Here is a 23,548-nt window from a genome sequence, read left to right on the forward strand (position 1 = left end):
TGATGGAGACCAAAACAGTGCTAGGTAACTGAGCTAGGTAATTGTTTGCTAATACATTTAACATACCAGATTTGTAACATGCTAATATGTCATTGTTGTGTTTATAGTTTTTTACACTGCCCCAAGTAGCCAAAAGAATCAATAAATTCAGCATAAATACATTTTTTTGAAAATAGTATGTGGACAAATCACACAAGTCACATTTTTTGCAAAACAAGAAGACTCAAAGAGAAACAACCTTCTCAGTAATATTCCTCATGAATTTTTAGGTTTATTTACTTTCAGCTGTAGACAAAAATATTCTGTTTCCTGCAGATACAGATACACATAGCAGAACTATATAGGAGCTTTCAAAAAAGTTCTGGATGATAAAGGTCAGTAATAGCATGAGATAAGTATTTTATTGGTGTGTGAAGATCAAGCACCCTTTGCAAAGCAAACTTAAGGCTGCTGGAATTTATTCAAGACCTGAGTGAAACAAATACTTAAACTCAGTCAGAGACATTGTGTAAAGGAATTCAAAGTGATAGAAAACATTACATATATTCTTTGTAAATGTCAGTACACACACTTCGCTCATGGTTTGTGTGTTCAGTAGAGAAGTTATTATCAGGATATTAGCTTCAGCGGAAGACAGCAGGCCTGTGTTGGAAGTCAGATAAATAGTGATGTAAATAGAGTCAGGTTTATTTAGTAGGCATGTCTAAATATTATTAGTAACCTAAAACCATTCAGCTTCATTAATCAGGTTGGATATTTTTGTCATTACTTATCCCTCTCTTGACTTCTTATTTTATAGAAAGCCTCCTCTCTTTCTTGCTTAAACCAGAATTCTGTTTTTCTCTCACTTTTCCCTTTCTGGTTTATGTCTTTGTGTTGCTGTAGAATTTAAGTAATTTTCAGACAGCGGATTGACATAATTTACCCTGTTATTTTCCTTTACCAGCGACCCAGCTACTCTAATCACACTGCAGGAAAAGAATTTTATTCAGTGCTCTTTGCAGATCCAAAAATGACTTGTTAGTGAATCTCATTAAAAACTGGTGGCTCTCTTTGGTGGCAGAGTATGTGTCGGCCTCAGTGGGGGATGCTAACAAGCTTTTTTCTCTTTGTGCCCTTTCAGTCATCTGGAGTCGGAGCGCAGCGCCCTGAAGAGGAGAGAGTGGGAGAGGAGGAACCAGGAGGTCCAACAGGATGAAGACCTGTTCTCTACTGGATTCAACCTGTTTGGAGAACCTTATAAAGTAGGAACAATTGATTATCTATCCATCTCTAAAAATGTTCCTAATTTTTAGTAATATAGATAAAATATAACCCAACCATTATGCGATTTAAACATAATTCAGTATATTGGGGAAATAGGCTTATTTTCTTTCTTTCTGAGAGTAAGTACTTCATACCTGTGCATGAAGTACCGAGCTGGAGCTAGTTGGTGATTAGCCTAGCATAGAATAAAGGAAGTTTGTCAAGTTTGTCAATAAATAGTTACAGCATGTAACTCCACCTAAAGCCACAAATTGTCATTTTTGTATGACAATATAACATATTATGTATAACATGTTAATTAGTCAGCTTTGAGGTGCCTCCTGCTTCCATGCTAACGTTGTCTATTTGCCTCTTAGCTCCAGCTCCGTACATAACGGCATGAAATTGGTATCAATCTTCTCATTTAACTCTCAGAAAGAAAGTGTTTATTTCCCAAAAACTTTTTTTTCGACACTTTAAATCTGAAACAACCAATTTCACAATGTCAAGCAAAAGGTAACTGTTTGAAAAAAGGGCTGAAACACAAAAAAATGCTGTAAGCTAACGTCAGCTGTACATAGCACACTCTCATCTTTACAACCTGGCTGGGCGGTGATTCTTTACACTCTCTCTACACAGTGTGCTCTCTCATCGCTGTTTAGGAGACAGTTTTATGTTTCGCTGTTAAGTTTTGATTGATATCCGCAGGAAGAGAAGTGGACGCACCTGACGCCAGAATTTCATTTGGGGAAATGGGGTGAATTTACAACATCTTAATCAGTGAGGATGAGCCTCTCTCTTCTAAAAAGCAGCCCCGCTCTGTGATTTAGGCTCATATGAAACAATTTCGCCTTGTGCAGATTCACAGCAATCAACTGAAAGGAATTGTTATTGTTAAACAACAATTATCCTAACATATTTTTTCACCACAATGCACTTTAATGCTACTTTCATGGAGGATAAAGCCAATGATGGCCTATACAGGAGATCATTATAGGCTATTCTCTTCATTTTTTTCCTCATGTTCTCCCCCTGAGGCCAATGCTGCAATACCCTCGAGCATATGCTTTTAGTTTGTTCTGTTCTAAGATACTTGAGGCGCCATGATTTGGGTTTGTCTTTAGCAGAAAGTGCACTAGCCATGCATGAAGTTCATGGCCATTCTCCTGCCCTTGTGTATAAAATTGTTTTTGGACTGTTAACTCTCATTTGCCACCGCCAGACACTTCAACACTTGGTTATGCTGCCAAGTGTATCGACCTTGGGACAGACTGGCTTTGAATCTTGACAGAATGTGTTTAACTGCTGCTGTGTCTGAACACAGAGGACACGAGGGCTTCTCACTAAGACGCTGGTCAAGGGTTCAGGGGGTGAAGGCAGCACGCAAGAGGTTGTTCTGATAATGAATCTAATCCTGAATGCCTCCATACTCCAACTAATTGTTTTCAACTAATTAATGGTGCTGAGGTGAGGTCAGGATGCGTATGTGTGTGTGTGAGTGTATGTGTGTGAGAGGAGAGCGAGGATATCTCAGAAGCCTCGACTGCTATTTTGATTAAATTTGAAACTATGTTAAGTGCCTTAAAAATTGAAAGTAATTGGATCAAAATAAGAAATTGGTTTGCTTGCATTGGACCTACTTTTTTTTGCATTTTTACAAGTACTGGAACTTCTTAGTTTTTGCTGCTCAATGCATCAGTTGTTAGATAAAGAAATAACAAACTTAACCTAAATAAATTATAACCTAAAGTTTCTGATCAAAGATGAAATAAACAAGCCAAAGAATCTGTTAAATATTTAATCCAAACTGTTCAACACTGACACTTTTCAGTACTTGATGCTATGGAAATATTAAGGTTTAATGCTCATCTCCACCTCAGTTAATACCCAAATATAATTTCTATAATTTCTCCTTATAAAGTCGATACTGTGAATGTGTTAGCAAACAGTTGCTCATTTACACACCCAGCAGACACGGAGCACCATTATCATTCATTTGGAGTCGTGTTTCTGGCCTCCAACAACTGCTGAATGAAATACAGTATCTGGCTCTTAATCTGTTAATTGCTCCACTATTTTCACCAGCTAATTGAAAAGCTTTTTTTTTTTGCTCAAAAACAGTTTCCTGCTGCATCTGGAAACTGAACTTATATAAAGTTTCAAGCTACAAAACTAGAACACAATGAGCTGTGATGCTAAAACACTTGGACCACACCGCATAGCTACGAGCAACACCTTATACATCACATACTTGCATTTGATCCGTTGTTAACATAAAAATATTGATTAGAGCAGCTTTAAGATAGTTTATCTTGAGTTACAATAAGTATACAATTTAGATTCACATAATCACATATAATAAATGATCACTGACAACAATTAACTACCAGAGCTTTCAAAAATGCTGAAATAAATGAAAAAAAAAAAAAGAAAAAATCAATTGAGAGAGTGAGTTTATGTATTCCTCATTTCGGATTCTTTCACACACCAGCACCTGACTGAACGCCGCTGCTGTGCCGAGGATTTCTCATTAATTACAGTGATTGGCTTAACAGAGAAAACATCATTGGAGGTAACTATAATTCAGATAAAACTTGGAGCGATGATGCATCTTGTAAGTGACGGGCCCAAAGGGGTGACTGCATCATTCAGGGGATAACATGTTTACTTGTTTCATATTCCAGCTCCTTCCCACTAATCTTTTCCCTCCATACACTTCCCCACTTTATCTCTCGCTGCTGCTAAACTTGAAAAACGGCTCTGGCACACCTTGCTGCTTTCTTCTGCTGATTTATTTGCCACACTAACAATTTCAGTTGTTTTTTTTTTTTTCTGAGAGTGTTGCTTTACTTCATAGAATTCAGTGGATTTACCAAGACCACCACAACCTCACTGCACTCTCTCTGTGTTTAAGTGCTGACTGAATTTACTGAACTGCTCCTTTAGAGATCTATATCAGCCCTTTTTCATTATCACATAGGATTTATAGAACTTCCATCATTCCCGGTCTCTCTCTTCTTCGCCACTTTTTCATTTATTTCACCGTCACTCTCTGTCTTCCTCTCTCTCTACCTGTATATCTGTCGCGTGTCCGTCACTTTCTGTCTGTCTTTCTCACTCTCGTTCTCCAGTGTTCATTCTCTCTGTCAGCTATTAGCTAATCCCTCTTCTAATCCTGTTAAAGAGTGTTATGCTGTTAGCAGCTACTTGGGATGATCTATATACACATACACACATACATGCACACGCACACACACACACACATACACAGGTATTCATCCTCTCCTTCTCTGTTTTCCATTTTGCCTCTCTGTAAATGTGTTTTCTGTTCCTCTTCAGCCACCAGATCTTTTATTCATGAGCTGGAGATGGAGAAGAGATGGGCTAATTTATTCACAGCTAACTTTGGCTCGCTATGGTGTGTAGTGTTTGTGTGTGTGTGTGTGTGTATACACACAGAAATTACATCTGTTAAGATTATTTGAATGCAGTCCTCTCCTTTCTTGTATGATTCTTTTGTAAATAAGGCTTGAGTTTTTGCCCTGCATGTCTCACTTTTGGTATTTTCATGGTTTTCCTGCTTTATTAGAGTGTTAAAATGAAGGATACAGTGAAGTGCAGAGAGACGTGATACAAGAGATGAATGCTGCTTCCAGTCACTTAGATTTGAGCTGAGGTTTTTTGTGGACCGCACAACCACAAGAATCTGTCGTCTTAAGTCTGTGTTCTTATTCCTGTGCATTCCTGTCCCTAAACGATAACGTAAAAATTGCACCACAAATTACGTACCATACTTAATTCTGTTGAACATGATGACATTGATCCGCCCTGAATAGGCATCTCAGTAATTTGAGATATTTTCACATTTACTTTCTTCCTCTTCCATTAAGGTTGCATCAGAAAATATTGGAATTAGCTCTGAAGGCATTTAAGTTGCAAATTTAGGAGGTTCATCTGCTTATTGATTTTTAAATTCTATTTTATACTTATACTCTTTATTGGCATTGATTTCACTCAAATGTCTGTACATTTGAGTGAAACACAACTTTCTTGCACTTATCTTGCATGAAATGCACTGAACATAACACATAGATCACTTACTGTAGCTGACATGAGATCTGCAAGGAAGGCTCTAATTTTAAAATGAAATGATTAGTCAATTCATCAATCAACTGGAAACTATTTTGATAATCGATTAATTGTATCAGTATTTTTTCAAGAAAAACTACAAGTTGCAGCTTTTCTTTGTGTTATATGATAGTAAATTAAACCATTGGGGTTTAAGACTGTTGGTTGGACAAAATAAGCAATTTGAAGACTTCACCTTGACCTCTGTGAAATAAAATTTCAATCAATCAATTAATCAAGAAAATAATTGGAAGACTAATGAAATAATTGTGAGATTACTGGTGCTTTAATGTTCCTGATGGTTGTGTGACTTTTACCAGAAACCAAACCATCCATTTCATTTTTACCTGCTTCTTAAACTGCTGTCACACCAGTCTGATTATGAAAATGGGTATTGCAATATAGCAATTATCATCAAATGATGCTTACATTGCCCTCTATTAGAGCAAATACAAGGGTGGTGTTATACTCATTTGTAAGGTTGTGAGGTGTCTAGCACACACACACACACGCAGAATTCCCTCCTCAGCAATAAGACCTCTGCATAGATCATTGCCTGTTATTACAGTATTATTTGGTTATTGACTGAAGCTGTTTGCATAGGAAAAACAAATCTACACACACACACAAACAAAGAAGATTCATGATTCAAGTCAATCATAATAAAAAAATGAAACATAAAAATCATGTTTTTTTTTAATGTTTGTACATTTTTTGTGGTGTGAAAGATGCCTGATTTCTTTCCTCGCTGGTCACTGAAAAAATGAATGTGCAGTACTTTGAAAATTGATGCTCAAAGTCTCATGTAGATCTACATCATTATTACAAGTAACTTGATGCTCCTTCAAGAAAAATGACCTATATTAGTTAAGCTGCTAACTCCCTGAACATAAATTCGTTATTCATGATTTCATTAACCTCTCTAAATGCAGGCAGTTTCACCTTGTCTTGAAAATTAGATAAAGGGTTTTTATTCACTCCTTCTTATGCATTTCAACCTTTAAACCTTCTTCATTTCACATCACTCCATGTCAGCACAGGGGCGATTAGCAGAGTGAAGCATTCACCTCATATGACTGAGAAAATCTATTGACCAAACCACAAAACTGATGTCCAATAAAATGACAGAACCACATTTCACATTGATCTCATTCTCTGTTTTCAGTGTTCATCATTTGTCTGTAACTCGTGATGAAATGTCACGATTAAATTATAGGCTGTAGATCTTGCATAATTCACACTTTGCTCATGATTAATATTTGCTACACAAGGTAGAAAAGAAATGTCAGAGGATGGGATAAAAATCTACTGGTCTTCACTTTTTCCTCCTCTTCTGTGGCTTTTTTACAAGAATCTGAAGCCTAATATAGACCTGCTGATTGCCCTTGTCCTTTCAAAAAATGCCAGATGATCAAATCATGTAGTTTCATCATTAAAGGAACCATCAATGACTGACACAAAAGGTACTCTTGAGCCATTCTGAGGAACATCTCAGCATTACCACATAGCAGCTGAAGGTGCCATACCATCATATATCAGTATAACCCGCACTGTCCTCCAAGCGCTGATTGCCTGAGAATCTGGGGTCAGGCTAATAATGATTCCTGCCCCATTAATTTTACTGCTCCAGCCTGGACTGGACCCTCTTAAGGGTGGCATGTGTTTAATTAATCATCTCATCCTGATGTCTGGTCAGTGGTCACCCAATTCATCTCTCACTGTTACTCTCTGGATGAGTAAAGAGGGCTTTTCATCAAGTCTGGAGAAATGGAAAAATGGAAGACTTAATTAATACTCCTTCTCTTCCTCCCTCCTGTCTTTTTCTTCTTTCTTTTCTCCTTTCAGACTAATAAAGGTGATGCGTTGGCCAATCGCGTCCAGAACACACTGGGCTCCTACGAAGAGATGAAAGACCTGTTAACCAGCCATTCAAACCAGAGCCACTTAGTAGGAATCCCCAAAGGCAGCAGTGCCAACAACAACCTGCAAACCCCAACCACTTCAGCTACAGAGAGATCCGCCATGGAGTCCCAGCTTTTCAACGAAACCCTTAGAGGAGGAACGGGAGGAGGAGGAGGAGGTGGAGGAGGAGGCGTGGAGGGAGGTGGGGAGAAGAGGATGGGAAATGCACCCTCCTCATCTTCGACTTCCATGCAACCCCCTGCTTCAACAGCATCCTCATCAAGCGCCCAATCAGTGCCACATCAGAATTCAAAAAAGTCCCGGAGCTCCATGGATTGGTCAAGGGGAGGCCATGGACAGAGCGCCCAGGGAACAGGCCTTGTTCTGGGGTTAGGACAAGGGCAGGGGCAGGCTGCAGGAACAACAAGTGGAAGAGGGAAAATGTCTTTATTAGAGGAACAGCAAATGCAAAGGCATGAGGAGCTGTTCAGCTCACTGAAAGATGAACTAGGTCTAAAGGGAGACTCAAGTCCTTCCTCCTCCTCTTCATCCTCTTCTTCATCCTCCTCTTCTGGGAGGAGACATTCTACCCATCCCTCCAAAACCCTTCCTCTCCCAGGTGAGTCCTATATGAAAAGGCCTTAAAAGAATACGTTGACATTTTAGGAAATATTCGTATTCACTTTTTTTCTGGAAGTTAGATGAGAAGATCGATATCACTCTCATGTTTGGACACTAAATATGAAGCTAGAGATGAATAGCTTAGCTTAGCATAAAGACTGGAAACAGGGGGAAACAGCTAGCTTAGCTCTGTCCAAAATTTAAATAAAAAACAAACCTTGACAGCACCACTTGATATTACTGATTAACATATTATATCTCAAAATGGTGCTAACAGAGCCAGGCTCGCTGTTTCCCCTGGCTTCCAGTTTTTATGCTAAGCTAAGCTATTAAACTGCTGGCTTTAGCTTCATATTTAGCGGACAGATATGAGATTAGTATCGTCTCATCTAACTCTAAATAAGAAAGCAAATACATACTAAATTGAATTATGCCTTGAAAAATAGTGGGCAACATCTGAATGATGAATGTGGTTGGTTTAAAGTCATTCACACGACATGTGTATATGAACACATTTTGATATTCATGAACAATCACTTTCTTTGTATTTCCTGGAGCCCCATGTGCTGATGAATAATTTCAGTGAAAAACAGACTGTATTACCTTTTGGTTGGGATTTATGAAAATTAACATCTGCATCTGATGGTAACCCTGTCTTCCGGATGATTTCTAAACCACCAGGCAACACATAATTTGCTTTGATTGTGATTGGCTCCATCCATCTGGGAGAGTGAATTTTTGGTGTTCGAACTTCATTAGATTTTGACAGAATAGAGCACAGCAATATTCTACAAAAACAGGTGTTGCTTTGGTGATTTTTTTGTACAGAGACAACTCACTTTTTTGTTTTGGTTTTTTCCTTCTCGTTCACAGATGGTGGCAATTTTAGATCTTCTACCATAGACGGTGGCCATTTTAAGTCTTCCACTAACACAGAAAATGGTGGACATTTTAAATCCTCCCCATTTGAAAATGAAAGCTCTCACCTCTCTACATCCTCTTCCCCGCTTGCTTCTACGTCAGTTTTGACGACGCCTACTCCTGGTCTAACCACTCCCACATCAGGACTGACCACGCCCACATTCCCACCTGGTAGCCTATCAGGGAAGCCAGTCGCAGTGCAGCAGAAGCCCACAGCGTATGTTCGACCAATGGACGGCCAGGACCAGGCACCCAGTGACTCTCCCCAGCTAAAACCCCCGTTGGTGGCCACAGAGGGATTCAACAATAGTCAAGCTTTTGGAGGAAACTCTGGGAACGTGAAGAATAAACTGCCAAAACTGAGTCTAAGCCACACAGGGGAGGTAAGAGAACAACCACTGTGACTCATTATCCATATGAAACTGTTGAGTACTGACTGGTGCACTGATTTCTCTCAAATTAACATTTAACACTAACTCAAAAGCAGTCAAAATAGCAATAGTAACAGATCACATATTATTTACAACCTTGACCCAAATAATGTAGTAAGTAATAATGTAAAGTATTTTTGCAAAGTAATACTCAATAATTTTGATGTATTTCATATAATACTTTTTAAAAAAGTTTTCATTATCACCCAAGTGTTAATTATTGTTTTATAATCCACAAATATTTTACAAAACCTTTGCTATTAGTAATAATGCTTAGGTTAGTAACTAGCCAGGGTTACTAGATATAAGATGAATCATTATTTTGATAAAATTACATTTAAATAGTTGCATTTAATCATGAATAATTGAAAGTCCAACTGAAATTAAACTGCATGTTGTTTTTGTTCTGCTACATAAATATCTGCTCTGTAAATCACTTGTCCTGTGTTCTCCTTTGAGAAAAAAATCAGAAACCAAAATGAAGTAAGTATTTCGATACAACAAATCAAATCTTGAATAAATTGATAACATGGCATGATATCACAGGCAGAGCAGACGGTCACACTGAACCTGTTAGTATCCTGTTACACGACACACAAGCTACAGACTCTGAACAATAACCCACATTAGCTTTCCTGCTAAAGTCTCCTTCTTAACTGACTTACAAACATATACACACGTCTTGTCCTGCACCTTAGCTTGTTGAATGAGCCACCAAACAGTCACCAGGGAAAAGTGCACCGCTATTGTCAGTTAGCAGGCGAGATAGCTAATTAAGTGCTCAGCTGCAGCACATTAATGCATGTAAGCATACCTGAAAATGTCACTTCGGACGTGTTAGATGCTAATGTGGTCATTGCTGTTCAGTACCACTGCTAACAACCAGTCTGCCCAGGACCTGTAAGTTTGTCTACTCTGTCTCTTGTTTTCACTCAGTCTGCCAGCTGCTGTCAATCAAACACAGACACCGACACGCCGAGCATTTCTGATATTTCCCCAAATAACTTTTTCTTCCTTTTAAAGTAATAATAAAAAAACTTTTAACAATCAATAAAAAACTACTTTTGACTGCAAAAAGGGACGACCACATGTGACTACAGTTGTTCTTTAAATGTATAATTTCAATTTAACTTAAACTATTATTAGTACTTACCTATGCTGGAGAAATTTACGCTGAAATAGACCCCTCTTAAAACTTAGAGGCATCTACCATTATTCTAAAGGTATATATCACACCTTAAAATAGAATTCAAAATGTATTCAAGAGCATGTGGTTGTGGTGGTGAGCAATGATACATACTGACGGTGTGCTTCTGATTTTGTGGCTTTGAGTGCATGTTTGCATCTTCGGATAACAGCAACTCTCTCTCTTGTTCGAATCAAGTACTCTGCATTACTTTGTTTGAGTAATATCACGGTGAATACTGACACATTTGAGTAATTGTAATGTCAAATTAATCTGACACAAGTCTCTCACTTGCTCCCTTTGACTCACTCACTTAAATCTCCAACCTGCTCGCTCTGTCTCTCACTCACTTTCCTTTTCAAACAAGCAAGAAACACCAGACTTGATGATGATGATGATGTGTGTGTTTGTGTGTGTGTGTGTGTGTGTGTCTGTGTGTGAAACAAGTTGACAGGCGAGTAGTCATCCATATCGAGCAAGCCAGCTGTTCCCTTGCTTTGATAGAGCTCGTGTGTGTGTCAGTGTGTGTGTGTGTGTGTGTGTGTGTTGCACTCCAAATGAGCCTGAGATGGAGCTTTGAGCATATGGCACTGAGAAGGAGAAAAGCAAGAGAGACGGGGGAGAGGGAGGGAATTAAAATATATTTTACTTTCAACACTTTCTTATGGAGGGTAAGAAAGAGAGCAAGTACATTCATGGCCATGAGTGGTTTCTTTCACTTTGTTTCACCCACACATCCATCGATACTCTGTTATCGCCTGCTCACCATTTAGTTTTCACTCTTCTCAATTTTATTCCAGCGAGAGTTCACTGAAAGGAAAATGTAAACTCAACATGGATGAGGGGGAGGAAGAGATGGATATAAGAGGAAAGGGGGAGATTGATGATGAAAAAAAACTAAGTGGGGAGGTGGAGAAGACCGGGCAGGGAAGGGAAGGAGGGATAGAGGAAGACAATGACTGACTGATTACAGCACCTTATCATCGCTGTATTTGTTCTGGTTAGATGAGTTATTGGATGTGTTCTGCAGCTTAAACAGCAAGCAGCAGCAAATCAGAGGATTGAACCAGACAGCAAATGAAAGACTTTGCGAATCCTGTTGCTCATTTTATGCAGGCAAAACAAGGGTAAAATGGCCACCTTTTACCCTTCGATTAATGGCTCTGTGAACTGAGAGTTAAGCAACATAGCAGCAGTGGTAATCCTAATGTGTCACATGAATGCAAAACCAATAAAAGAATCCCTAAGGAGTGAATCAACATGATTGAATTTCCATGTAACTGTTTTCAAATTAGTTCAGGTGCCATGAATGTGTTCAAAATACTCAATATTTGGCTTACAGTGCTGTTGTTGATTGCTCAGTTGGTATGGGTGAGGGTGTGTGTGTGTATGTGTGTGTGTCTGTGTGTGTGTGTGTGTATGTGTGTGTATGTGTGTGTGTGTGTTTGTGTGTGTGTGCAATAAGCCTTTAAACTGCTGTGGAAGCCTTCTGTTAGCACTATAGAATTATTGATTAGAACCCTTTATTCCCAAGTGTGTGTGTGTGTGTGAGAGAGAGAGAGAGAGAGAGAGAGAGAGAGAGAGAGTCTTAACACTATTGATCTTTTCCTCACAGTTACAGTAGACTTAAATCTATTTATGGACACAAACACACACACTCAAACATTTAGTGTTGTAGAAAAAAGAACAAAAACAAAAGATTAAATTCAGTATACATGTTAAACACTAAAACCCCCTGAAAACTTTGCTTCAAATCCTAAGTAATTATCTGTAGCATTAAATATCACATTACTAAATAAACAACAGTCAAAGTAAAGGAAAATCGAAACTGCCTAAGGAATTATTTATTTTGGGTTTAGCGCTCAAGAACTCAACTAATCTGTTTCATTGGCACTTTGTGGGTTTGGTTTGATCAAATTTGATTGAAACTGACCAAAAATCTACCAACTCTCATCAGATCAGATTCTGTTTTAAATGTTTCTAAATCCCGATTGGTGCACTGAAGTATGTTGCGTCATCCTTTTTCCAACTGAGTCTTGCCCACATCAAACCACTGAGAAAATCACAGAAAAGAGGATAAATCTTAAATGTGAACTTGGGCAGAAAATTATGTTCATGGTGGCTCAGGGGTTAAGACATTTAGACCATGGACTGCAATGTCCCCTGGTTAAGTCAGGCTGGGGATCTCTGTTGTATCCCAGTTCTTGTCAACCCTGTATTGACACTATCTAATGAAGGCATAAAATGCCACAAAAATAATTAAAAAAAGGAAAGTGTCTGGTCCAAGTGCTCATAATAAGAAGCTGATTCAGAAAATACACTCGCATGGCCGTTAAAGCAGTATTAATTTATTTTTTGGCCACTTGGGGGGGAGCAGAACAAGCTGTACACATAAAGCAAATGTTTCAGCAAACAGTTGCTTATTTACACATCCAGTGGACATAGAGCAAAATAGTACTCATATGAAGTTATGTTTCTGTCTACCTGGTGAATGTGGATCCAATTATCACTCTCCTTTTAGCTGTTTTGCTTTCCACCAGCTCCTGAACTCCTGAGGGAAATATCTGACTCTTCAGCAGCTAACTTCCATTACAAGCTAGTAACTAACTTTGTCTGCTGTTCGGTGTTGGGCAGGTAATGCACACTGGATTTAGAGCTTTTTCACTTAAAAACTGCTGCCTGCTACCCGAAGCTAATCTGCTGAGAACAGTGAGACTGAAACAAAACAGTAAGGTTGTAGGCTGTAAAACCAAAACAACGAGCTGAAAGATGCTAAACAACTCTGTAAAGCTGAGAGGAAATATCAAGTGTTAGTTCTCTGTGGGTTCTTCACTATGAGCAATGCCTTTCACATTACATCTGACTTATTGTTATGATATAAATATTAATTAGTGTGGCTTTAATTTGCAACTTAACTAATAGATCAGACATTCTTCTTAAGAAAACATTCTTTTAATTTATATTGTACTAAGTTGATTAAAAATGAATGAGACCATTTACATAGCATTGCGTAAAAAACACAAAAAAAATCCTCATATGATTCACTAACTCCTTTTAATTAATTAAATAGGCCATTTCAGAAATGTTTTTCTAAAAAGAAAAAAGACATTTCTTATCTTAAACTGAAAAAGAAGCAGAAGACACTTCAGAGAAGCATTTATACTTCAAATGAGGTCAAGCTGTCACTATGCTTTTAGTGACACTTGATTGCTTACTGTTTCCACTACACTGTCATTCTGGTAAACAACACTCATGTCAAGTGGATATACAAGTATATTTGTGAGGCTGCATGAAGGTAAACATGGAGGTGACAGGTGACATTTCCAACAGTACTGTGACAAGTTTAATTTACATGTAGTTCAAAGTATAGAGCTGATGTAATTTCACACTGATTTGGAGGCCTGCTGTGGTGTTTCCGTCAGGTGTGTGGTAGAGGTGCACACAGCGCCTCACCACTAATGTAGCGGTAAATAAGAAGCAGGGTAGACTAAGACCTCCAGTCAGCTATCACCATGAGGCTAACACCAACAAAATCAATTCTGCTCTCAGAGAGCATTCATTTATGCCTTTTTACATGAAAAGATCCTGCCTTTATATAACACACTGGTCTGGTAAAAGTGACCATAGGAATATACATTGACAGCAGTCTTAAAAGCTGGAATGAATTTAGACAGACTCTTCACTACATCCTTGCTTTATGCCCTCTATCCTGTGGTCTGTCAAAGTTCTTTATGATTCAGCAGAAGCTGGTTTCTGTTTCTAAGCAGCAGTCAGCAGTTAGCAGGGATATACTGCTGAACAGGTTATGTTGGGACAGCTGGACATTCATTTAGGAGGCACAGTTTGAAACATCTCAGTGATTGAGGTTGTGATGCACACCAAACATAAAATTGTGCTAAAAAATCACAAATGTCAAGCACAAAAGCCCATCACATTTAGACAAAATGCATATTCTAAAATGTACCTTTTATATTAAAGACGTGGATATGTGCCAGGAAATAACAAATCAATCTGCATCGCTTTCAGCTTTAAAACATCTTGAACAAAATGAGACATTCAGAAAAGTTCAAATCATGCAGATGTCACCTGAGGTAGCCTGGAATGTTTTAGCCACTGACTTTAGTTCTGGTAGATTAAACAAGTAATGCTGACATCTGTGCGGCTGACATTGGAAGCAGCAATACTGTTGCTGTAAGGCACCAGATGATGTCATACTGTATGCTAATTTGCATATTAAAGGGGACTTATTATGCTTATTTCGACTCTATATTTTTGTTCTGGGACTCCACTAGAGTAGCTTTGCATGATTCACAGTTCAAAAAAATCCGTATTTATCTTATACTGGCTCTTTATGCAGCCCCCAAGTTCAGCCTCTGTCTGAAATAGGCCGTTTTAGCTCCTGTCTCTTTAAGGCAAGGCAAGTTTATTCATACAGCACATTTCAGCAACAAGGCAATTCAAAGTGCTCGACATAAAACATTAAAAGCATCGAGACAAAGTGCAAAAGAAACACACTATATAAGGATATTTAAATACAATTAAAAATAGTTATTAAAGAGCGAAGAGAATAGAAAACAAAACAAGCTAAGACAGGTATAAAATACAAGAGTAAAAGTTAGAGTTCTTTGTAAGACATGAATAATTATTTGACTTAATAAAAGGTAGCAGCAAACAGAAAAGTTTTCAGCCTTGATTTAAAAGAACTGAGAGTTGCAGCAGACCAGCAGTTTTCTGGGTGTTTGTTCAGATATATGGTGCATAAAAACTGAATGCTACTTCTCAATGTTTAGATTTGACTGGGAACAGAAAACTTTCCCAGACAACCTGTCAGGTCTGGATGTTTTACAACGTAACAGCAGATCAGAAATGTATTTTGGTCCTAAACCATTCAGTGCTTTGTAAGCCAACAGCAGTATTTTAAAATCAATTCTTTGACAGATCGGAAGCTAGTGTAAAGATCTGAGAACTAGAACGATATGATCCACTTTCTTAGTCTTAGTGAGGACTCGAGCAGCAGCGTTCTGAATCAGCTGCAGCTGTCTGATTGATTTTTTAGAGAGACCTGTAAAGACACTGTTACAGTAGTCAAGTCTACTGAAGATAAATCCAAGGAACAAGTTTTCTAAATATTGCTGAGACATAAGTCCTTTAATCCTTGATATACTCTAAAGGTGATACTAGGTTGTCTTTGTAATTATCTGTAATTATATGTGGCTGTTGAAATTCAGGTCTGAGCCCATGACTACACCAAGATTTCTGGCTTGGTTTGTGGTTTTTAACATTACTGACTGAAGCTGAGTGCTGACTTTTAATTGTTCTTCCTGGGCTCCAAAAACAATTACTTCAGTTTTGTCTTTGTTTAATTGAAGTAAATTCTGGAACATCCAATCATTGATTTGTTCAATGCGCTTACTCAGTGCTTGTATTGGACCATAGTCCCCATGTGATAAGGTTATGTAAATTTGTGTGTCGTCTGCATAATTATGGTAACATATTTTGTTGTTTTCCATAATCTTAGCCAGTGGAAACATGTAGATGTTGAACAGAAGAGGCCCCAGAATGGAGCCTTGGGGAACTCCACAGGTCATTCTTGTCTACTCAGATGTGTAATTACCTACAGACACAAAGAAGTCCCTGTCCTTTAAGTAGGATTCAAACCAACTAGTACTGTGCCAGAGAGTCTCACCCAGTCTTCCAATCGGTCTAGCAATATGTTGTGGTTGACCGTGCCAAATGCAGCACTGAGATCCAGTAATACTAAGACTGTAATTTTGCCACTGTCAGTGTTAAGGTGTATGTCATTGAAGACCTTAACAAGAGCAGTCTCAGTGCTGTGGTGTGGTCGAAATCCTGACTGGAAGACATCAAAACAGTTGTTTAGTGCCCAGAAGTTCAGCTGTTGAAAAACAACTTTTTCAATGATTTAACTAAACTAAAACAGGAGGTTTGACATGGGCCTCTAATTGTTCATTAGTGAAGTGTCTAGATTGTGTTTTTTAAGAGTTGCTTGATGACAGCAGTTTTCAGGGCCTGTGGGAAGAAACCTGAGAGAAGAGACGTGTTTACAATTTGTAGAAGATCTGAGGCCCTGCAATTTGAAATATTTTTGAAAAAGCCTGTGGCCAGAATATCAAGTCAGCAGGAGGAGGATTTCAGATGTTGTAAAATGTCCTCCAGGTTTTTATGGTTGATCGGATAAAATTGTGTCATGGTATTTGAATTGATTTTAAGTGGACACAGGGACAACACATACCCTGTGTCTGATACGGAGGCACTGACTACTTGTCTAATTTTCTGAATTTTGTCAGTAAAGAAGGAGGCAAAATCATTGCAGGCCCTGGTGGATAGAAGATTCAGAGGCTACTGACACAGGAGGGTTTGTTAGTCTCTCAACAGTAGCAAACAAGGCATGTGCATTAGTATTATTATTATTATTATTTTTGTCTATTATTTGTCAGAGAAGAAGGACTGCCTTGCATTTCTCGGTTCCAAATTATAAATGTGAAGTCTCTTTTTATAGATGTCATAATGAAGCTGGAGATTTTTTTTTTTGCCACCTCAGTTCAGCTTTTCGACACTCTCTTTTTTTCTATTCTGACCAGTGTTGCATTTCTCCTTGGAGATCTTTTCTTACCAGAGACAACCTTGACCTTAGTGGGTGCAATTGCATCAATAACAGTTGTAATTTTAGAATTGAAATGATCTACAAGTCCATTGACTGAGACCCAAGCGAGGGCGGGTGTGGAAGAGAAAACCTGAATAAATATTTCACTAGTGTTTTCAGTGATATACCATTTTGTGATTACTTCTGTTTGAACATTTGTGTGCACTCTCAAAGAAAACAGAGGAATGATCAGAGAGAGCAACATCAGTCACCACAACCATAGAAATGTCCATAGTCAGTCCATAGTTATCAAGAACACAGTACAGTTCTTTAGTCCCTCTGTAACTACTAATAACTACACTGTCAAAGTCAATACAGATTATAGACAGCAGTTCAGCAAAGTCATCAAAAAAGATTGCACAGTTAGATATTTAGGAACATAGCTCGAGAGCAGTAATTCAGCTGAAAAGCCACATGTTCAAAAGAGGCAAAATTTCCATAAGATATGTGCTTGCATTTGAGGGACTCATCAAACAAAATGGCAACTCCACCTCCCTTCTTATGCACTCTTGCTTCACTCATAAAACTGAAGTTGTGAGGAGTTGACTCGGTAAGAACAGCTGCACTGTTATCTAGGTCTAACCAAGTTTCAGTGAAAAACAAAAAATCAAGATCGTGCTTGACAATAAAATCATTGATTTAAAATGTTTTCCTGCCAGAGACCTGACGTTTAATAAAGCTAAATTTAGTGTGTTAAAAGCATTATCTGCCCAGTTTTTTGGGACAGGATGTGGCTGACGAAGAATGGATGCTAAATTTGATACATTTTCAGAATCGGTTGGGTGTTCTTGTTTCTTAGCAGATTCACCATTCTTTTTCTATTAGCTATCAACACAGGAATGGAGGAAGCTACTGGAACACCGGGCCCCATCTTGTCCTGGGAATATTCATGAGTGCCATCAGCGTTGTAGCCTGGACCCAGCAGATATCAATTAGAGCTTGCTGTATTTTGCACACAGACAGCTGGACGTGCTGTGCTTTTATCAGGCTGGGGAGACAGGATGATTCTGGTGGAGGTGGATGCCGAGGGGGATTTAGGGGAGAGAAAATGGGAGTTGGGTGGGGGGTAAGTTTGGTCCCAGCAGTGACCAGCTCTTTCATCTAGACAGTGAACTCCAAGTGGGGGGAGAAAGGAGAAAGGGTGACTGGAGAGGAGGGTGACCTGGATGGGGCCTGGGGGGGTGAAGGAGGTGGATCCTCAGAGGCAGTTGTCGGTGAGGGGGGTGGAGACTCCTCCTCTCAGCTCGGATGTCTTCCATGACCAAAGCTTTCCTCAGGCGGGGGTTGAGGTGGCTCATATGTCTTCCTCCTGTTTTGATTCCTGTTGTCTCTTGTCCTTGGCAGAGGGAGCAGATGGGTGACGCAGGAAGTATAATAGGTTAGAGGTGAACAATTTTACTCCTGAGTTGTTATGGCAAAGTCCCTCTGCCTTAAAAATATGTCTGCAGTCCCAGAAAAAGTTGAAATTGTAAATAAAATGCAGATGAAAGTAATGTGTTCAGAGCCAACAATCTGCTGAATCTCTCAACTCCTCTTCTGACTGGCAGCAGGGGGCCACTGATAAACACCTCAGCATCCAAAGAGCTGACTGTGTTCAACAGATCAATAAAGTCTTGTTTCAGTACTTCAGACTGTTGTTTCACAACATCATTGGTCCCTATGTGCACTAAGATGGTTTTCACAGTTGAATGTGCAGCCACGATATGCAGGATTCTTTCTGCCAAGTCAGAGACCATATCCTTGGGAAAGCAGAGTATTTTGGCGGTCTTACTGCACATGCCTTTTACATCTTTTACAGCAAAGTCGCCCACAATCAGAGTTTCAAGCCCAGTCGTTAGCTTTCCCTGTAGCCTTTTACTTTCTGAGTTACTCTCAGTCCTTACCCTGCTGTGTGAAGATGAGAGGTTATCCAGGTCATCAGACGGAGATCCAGGGCCCTGCAACACTTGGTCGTTAGGGAGGTTTGTTGCTAATTCTCCCTTTCACAGCTGTCCACGGCTGTGTCCCACTAAGAACAGGGGTTGAAGAAGCGCTCTGCCTGGGTGATAATGCAGGCCAGCCAGTTGCATCACAAATCTCAGGACACTGGGCTCTGCATGTTATCTGTCCTCCCATTTCCCGGCGAAAATATTTACTCTTAGGCTTTGCACCAAGAGAATTCCAAGGAGGACTACCAATTGTAGATTTATTAGCCAGTACACAGCCCTCCTGTTTCTTGGTATTCTCGTTGGTGCTAATTAGCCGTGTTTAACATGCTCTTGTCCACTGTTTTGAGTCCATGGTAAAGTGGTGTTGTTCCCACATAGTCCATTCACTACCATGTTCATTTCAAACCAGTGAATTTTGGTTTCCAGCGCTTCAATCTTTTGTAGGAGTTTGTGGTAGTCGTCAGTGGAAAAGGGGGGCATCTTGCAGCTAATTAGCTTTAGCTAAGTACCATGTTTCCAGCCACTGCAGTGCAGGCTTGTGCTGTTGGTGGGCCACGCTCAGTTTGTACTCAGGAGGTCATAAAAATATTGAAATATGGCAATAGCCCACTATATCTACAAAAAATTACAGTCCCAGTGATTTACAAGTATCCAGGAGCCACTGCTCATAGTTTCTCACAGAAGAAAAACAAGAATATCAGCAGAAACATGCAAGCAGATGCGAGAGCAAGCAGAGCAAGAACAACAGCAAAGCATCTGGGTTAGGGTTTAAGACCCCTCCCTCTGATGAGCCCATTCTGTTCTGATTGGTTATCTTCCAGAGGCCATGTCACAGCCGACTTCCAGCCGCCCGGGAGGCTCCGTAAACAAAACATGAAACTAACTACAGTATTGGGAATTCTTCTTTTTCTCGTTCTTTACTCAAAAGGTCAACTTCTCAAATAGATCTGTACATGTTTGAGCCTGAATATGATCCAAAATATGCGTGTGAAAAACACAAACGACACATGGAAAAACTTCTCAAGTTTTGGAACATTGACAATGTTTAACAGAGATATCTGACATCATAACAGTATGTAAGTAACAGAAATCCACAAAAAGTATAATAGGTACCCTTTAATTTACTATGCCAATCATTTTTGAGTTAGATAAGCCAGTGCAAATGTTTACGGAGTAATGATGTTTCCGCTCGCTATGGTTAGATAAACGGTGAGCTATGGACATAACAGTTTACAACCTTCTTACCTACCCAAATAGCGCTTTGCCCACTGTAATTTTAAAACTGCACCAATTGATATTTTTATATTAACAATGGATCAAATGACTATGTGTAATGGGAAAGACGCTGCTTGTAGTAGCAAACCCATCGAGAATTATTCGACTCTAAAGTTCCCCTTTCAAATGACTAATTCGTGGCCTGCAACTTCACTGTTTTGGGTGACTCTCACTGTTCTCATCAACCTTGCTGTCAGCAGCAGTAGGCAGCTGCTTTTGGCGAAAAAACTCAGAACTCACTGTAAACTCATTGTACACTACCTTCCCAGTACCAAACAGTAGACAGACAAAGTTGGTGACTAGCTGATGAAGGAGTGAGGCACATATCTTTTTCAGTGTATGCCAGGTAGCTAGAAACACAAATGACTGCTAATGTTGCTCCATGTCTGCTAGATATACAGTATGAATAGGCAACTGCTTGCTAACACAAACAGCATATCAACTATCAACCAGGTTTAACATGTCAATGTTGAGTTAACAGTGTGTCCCAGTGTCCAAAAGATCAAATAAACGCAATGCTGAAACACAAAATATATACAAATAGCTTGAAAAAAGAAACTCATTGGCTGCTTGCCCCTTTAACTTAACAAGGGAAGGCACACTGGCATCAATGTCTACAACCACAGTGAAATGGTCATGTTTAGTCAGTTTAAGGGAGGACAGGGATGAGGGAGCATCAGAAGTAGTGAGAAAAGGACAGAGAGTTGAATGTAAATTTATTTTACCGTGCCAGTGAAGCCTCTTTGATTTGAAGTGAGTGGAGAGAACAAACTGAAGAGGGGAGGGAGATATTTAAGTGAAAAGGGAACCAAAGATAGGAGATGCTACTTTGAGGAAAGATGGTTTCCGCAATCTGACTGCAAATAAGTCCCCAGTGGCTGCAGTGGTAAAATATCTGAATTAACATGAGACCCATCCATGGAAAACTGTTCATTGTTTGTTTGTTTTTCAGTAAATTATGGATTCAGAGCCTCAGTATGATTTACTCCACACTGCAGAAGTCAACAAATGCTTAAGGAAGCTTTCCCTGTTTGTACATTCATTACCGTAACAGTGCAGATGGATAGTCAGGCAGACATGGGGGAGTAACAGTAAAATGTGGAGAGAAGGGTGTGTATAAAATTACAGTGTATAGAAATACCTTCTCTGAGGAAATAAAGAAGAGGCGAGAGATTGAGGCAACGAGGGAAAATGGGGATAAAATATTTTCTCACTTCTAGCAGAACTAGAAGAGAGTTATGAGGAGTCTGCCAATGCAGCAAACAGCTGGCTTCATTTGCATAATACCCATCAGGTCTCTCTTTCCCTCAGGCTGCCTGTCAACTCACGACCAAGGCATACACACATACACGAATAAATGACACCACCGTTCACTACATCAGTTCCTATATGCTTATATAGGCACCACGTCTGTGCATCCTCAAGTAACTTTGATTAGTGATGCTGTATCGGCTCTTTTGTAATCGAATTATTTACTTATTTGATTTTCATAAAGCTGACTAATTGCCTCTGCAGAGAGAGGGGGATGAAATGTTTCAGCTTTTATGCTGATAATAAAATGATCATAAAATCATCCTCTAGAAACAAAGAATTCACTCCAATGAATCAACCTACCCTTGAGTGGCTGTAGTAAGGCAGAGAAGAGGGTGCTTGGAGAGAAATATACTTTAGCCAAAGAGCATAGGGGAGGTTTTCCATCACCCATCAGGTGCTGCTGGGGTGTTATCACAGCAATAGCTGCCCCTGATAAGAGAGATCACAGAGGAGAGAGGGCAACAGACTGGGCCAGTCTCTGTGGGGTTTGAAGTTCAGTATTTTAACAGCTCAGATCATTTTCAGGTTTGTTAAAAGATCATCTAGAGAGGGCTCTGCTCTGTAGTAATGAGCTCATGTGGATGATGCGCTGTTAGATAACAATGCAGTGATGTTATGTCATGTACTGTGGTGATAGACAAGCAGCAAGAAAGCAAATAGCATGTCAGCAGCTGAGACATTGCTGACAAAGTCAAATGTACATGGATACATTTCTCTTTACATCTTACAGATTGCTTTTTTTCCTAAGAGAGCATACACACACATAAGGGTGATTTTATGAATGCAGTTGACATAGAGCACAGTTAGTTATTTAGCAATGCTGTTTATAACAGACAGAATGTGATTTCAGATGAACTGTTTACACTGGGGATTAACATTACAGAACAGTTTACTGGATTAGCTGTAATGATCAGCATTGATCTCTGCTGTCACTATAAGAGGCTGATAGTGTGTATTATTGCTCCTCAGAGTGCTGTCATCTCATGCCTAAGTAAATCGCCCCCTTCACATCATCTGATTTGGACATTTTTCAAGAGGCTGGTCAGATAAAACTGCTGTTATTTAAAAATTTCTGGCCATGGCATGCTGGTGTGTCTGAGGTTGGTGGTTCAAGTCGGGGCAGGGCAGAGCGCTCAACGCCCAGTTATCACTGACCAGGGGTTGCAGCAGTCAATCTCTGCACTTTCACTGCAGCTTCCAAATCATCTACTGGAGTGATTTTGGGGGCTTAGTGTGCTAGCAGTACCATGTTCCCGATGCCATGGGTTCACACAGTCAAGACTTTAATTTATAGTTAAAAGCCTGAGTCTGTGACATTTTAATAAAAGAATTATGGGCAGCAAAGGAAGAAGAGGAATCCTTTACTTAAGTAAAAGTAGCAATACCTTAATGTAAAAATACACCATTACAAGTAAAAGTCTTGCATTCAAAAGTGCAGAAATATTTCACGGATTAGAATTATTGTATATATTATATTACTGGATTATTAGTATATACACATGAACATGTAAGCAGCATTTTAATCGTTGAGCTTAATTCATTTATAACAGAGACAGAAAAAACTAAATTAATAAAGCTCCCTCTACAAGACAGGGCCACAAAATTGAGTCATAATGTAGGACCCATCATAGTTAATATTGTAGTTTAGTGGGGCTAATTCCAGCATAAATTTGCAATGAATCTAATCACCAAAATCAATTGACATGCAGTGAACATGAGGCTTTTGGGGGCCTCTTGGGGTCTTGAGTCCTGAGGCAGTTCCTCACATTTCCCAGTTTGTAATCCAGCCTTGAAGATGATGATATGTGTTGTATGACAAAAACATCTGTAACTATAGCTGTCAAATAAATGTAGTCTAGGGTAAAAAGTCTCTGCCTTGAAATGTTGTGGAATAAAGGCATACATCAAGCATCAAATATAAATATTCCAGTGA

General features: G+C 39.3%; 1 protein-coding gene across 1 annotated transcript in view; it reads left to right on the forward strand.

The window, feature by feature from the left end:
* Positions 1–23,548, forward strand: part of aff2 (AF4/FMR2 family, member 2) — a 164,472-nt gene that overhangs the window by 46,971 nt on the left and 93,953 nt on the right. Inside the window, exons 2-4 of the mRNA XM_042418617.1 lie at positions 1,124–1,244; positions 7,219–7,894; positions 8,770–9,200. Of these exons, the coding sequence (XP_042274551.1) occupies positions 1,124–1,244; positions 7,219–7,894; positions 8,770–9,200 (1,228 nt within the window). The remainder of the gene's footprint in view (positions 1–1,123; positions 1,245–7,218; positions 7,895–8,769; positions 9,201–23,548) is intronic.

Source organism: Thunnus maccoyii, chromosome 8 (assembly GCF_910596095.1).
Source record: "Thunnus maccoyii chromosome 8, fThuMac1.1, whole genome shotgun sequence".
NCBI lineage: Eukaryota > Metazoa > Chordata > Actinopteri > Scombriformes > Scombridae > Thunnus > Thunnus maccoyii.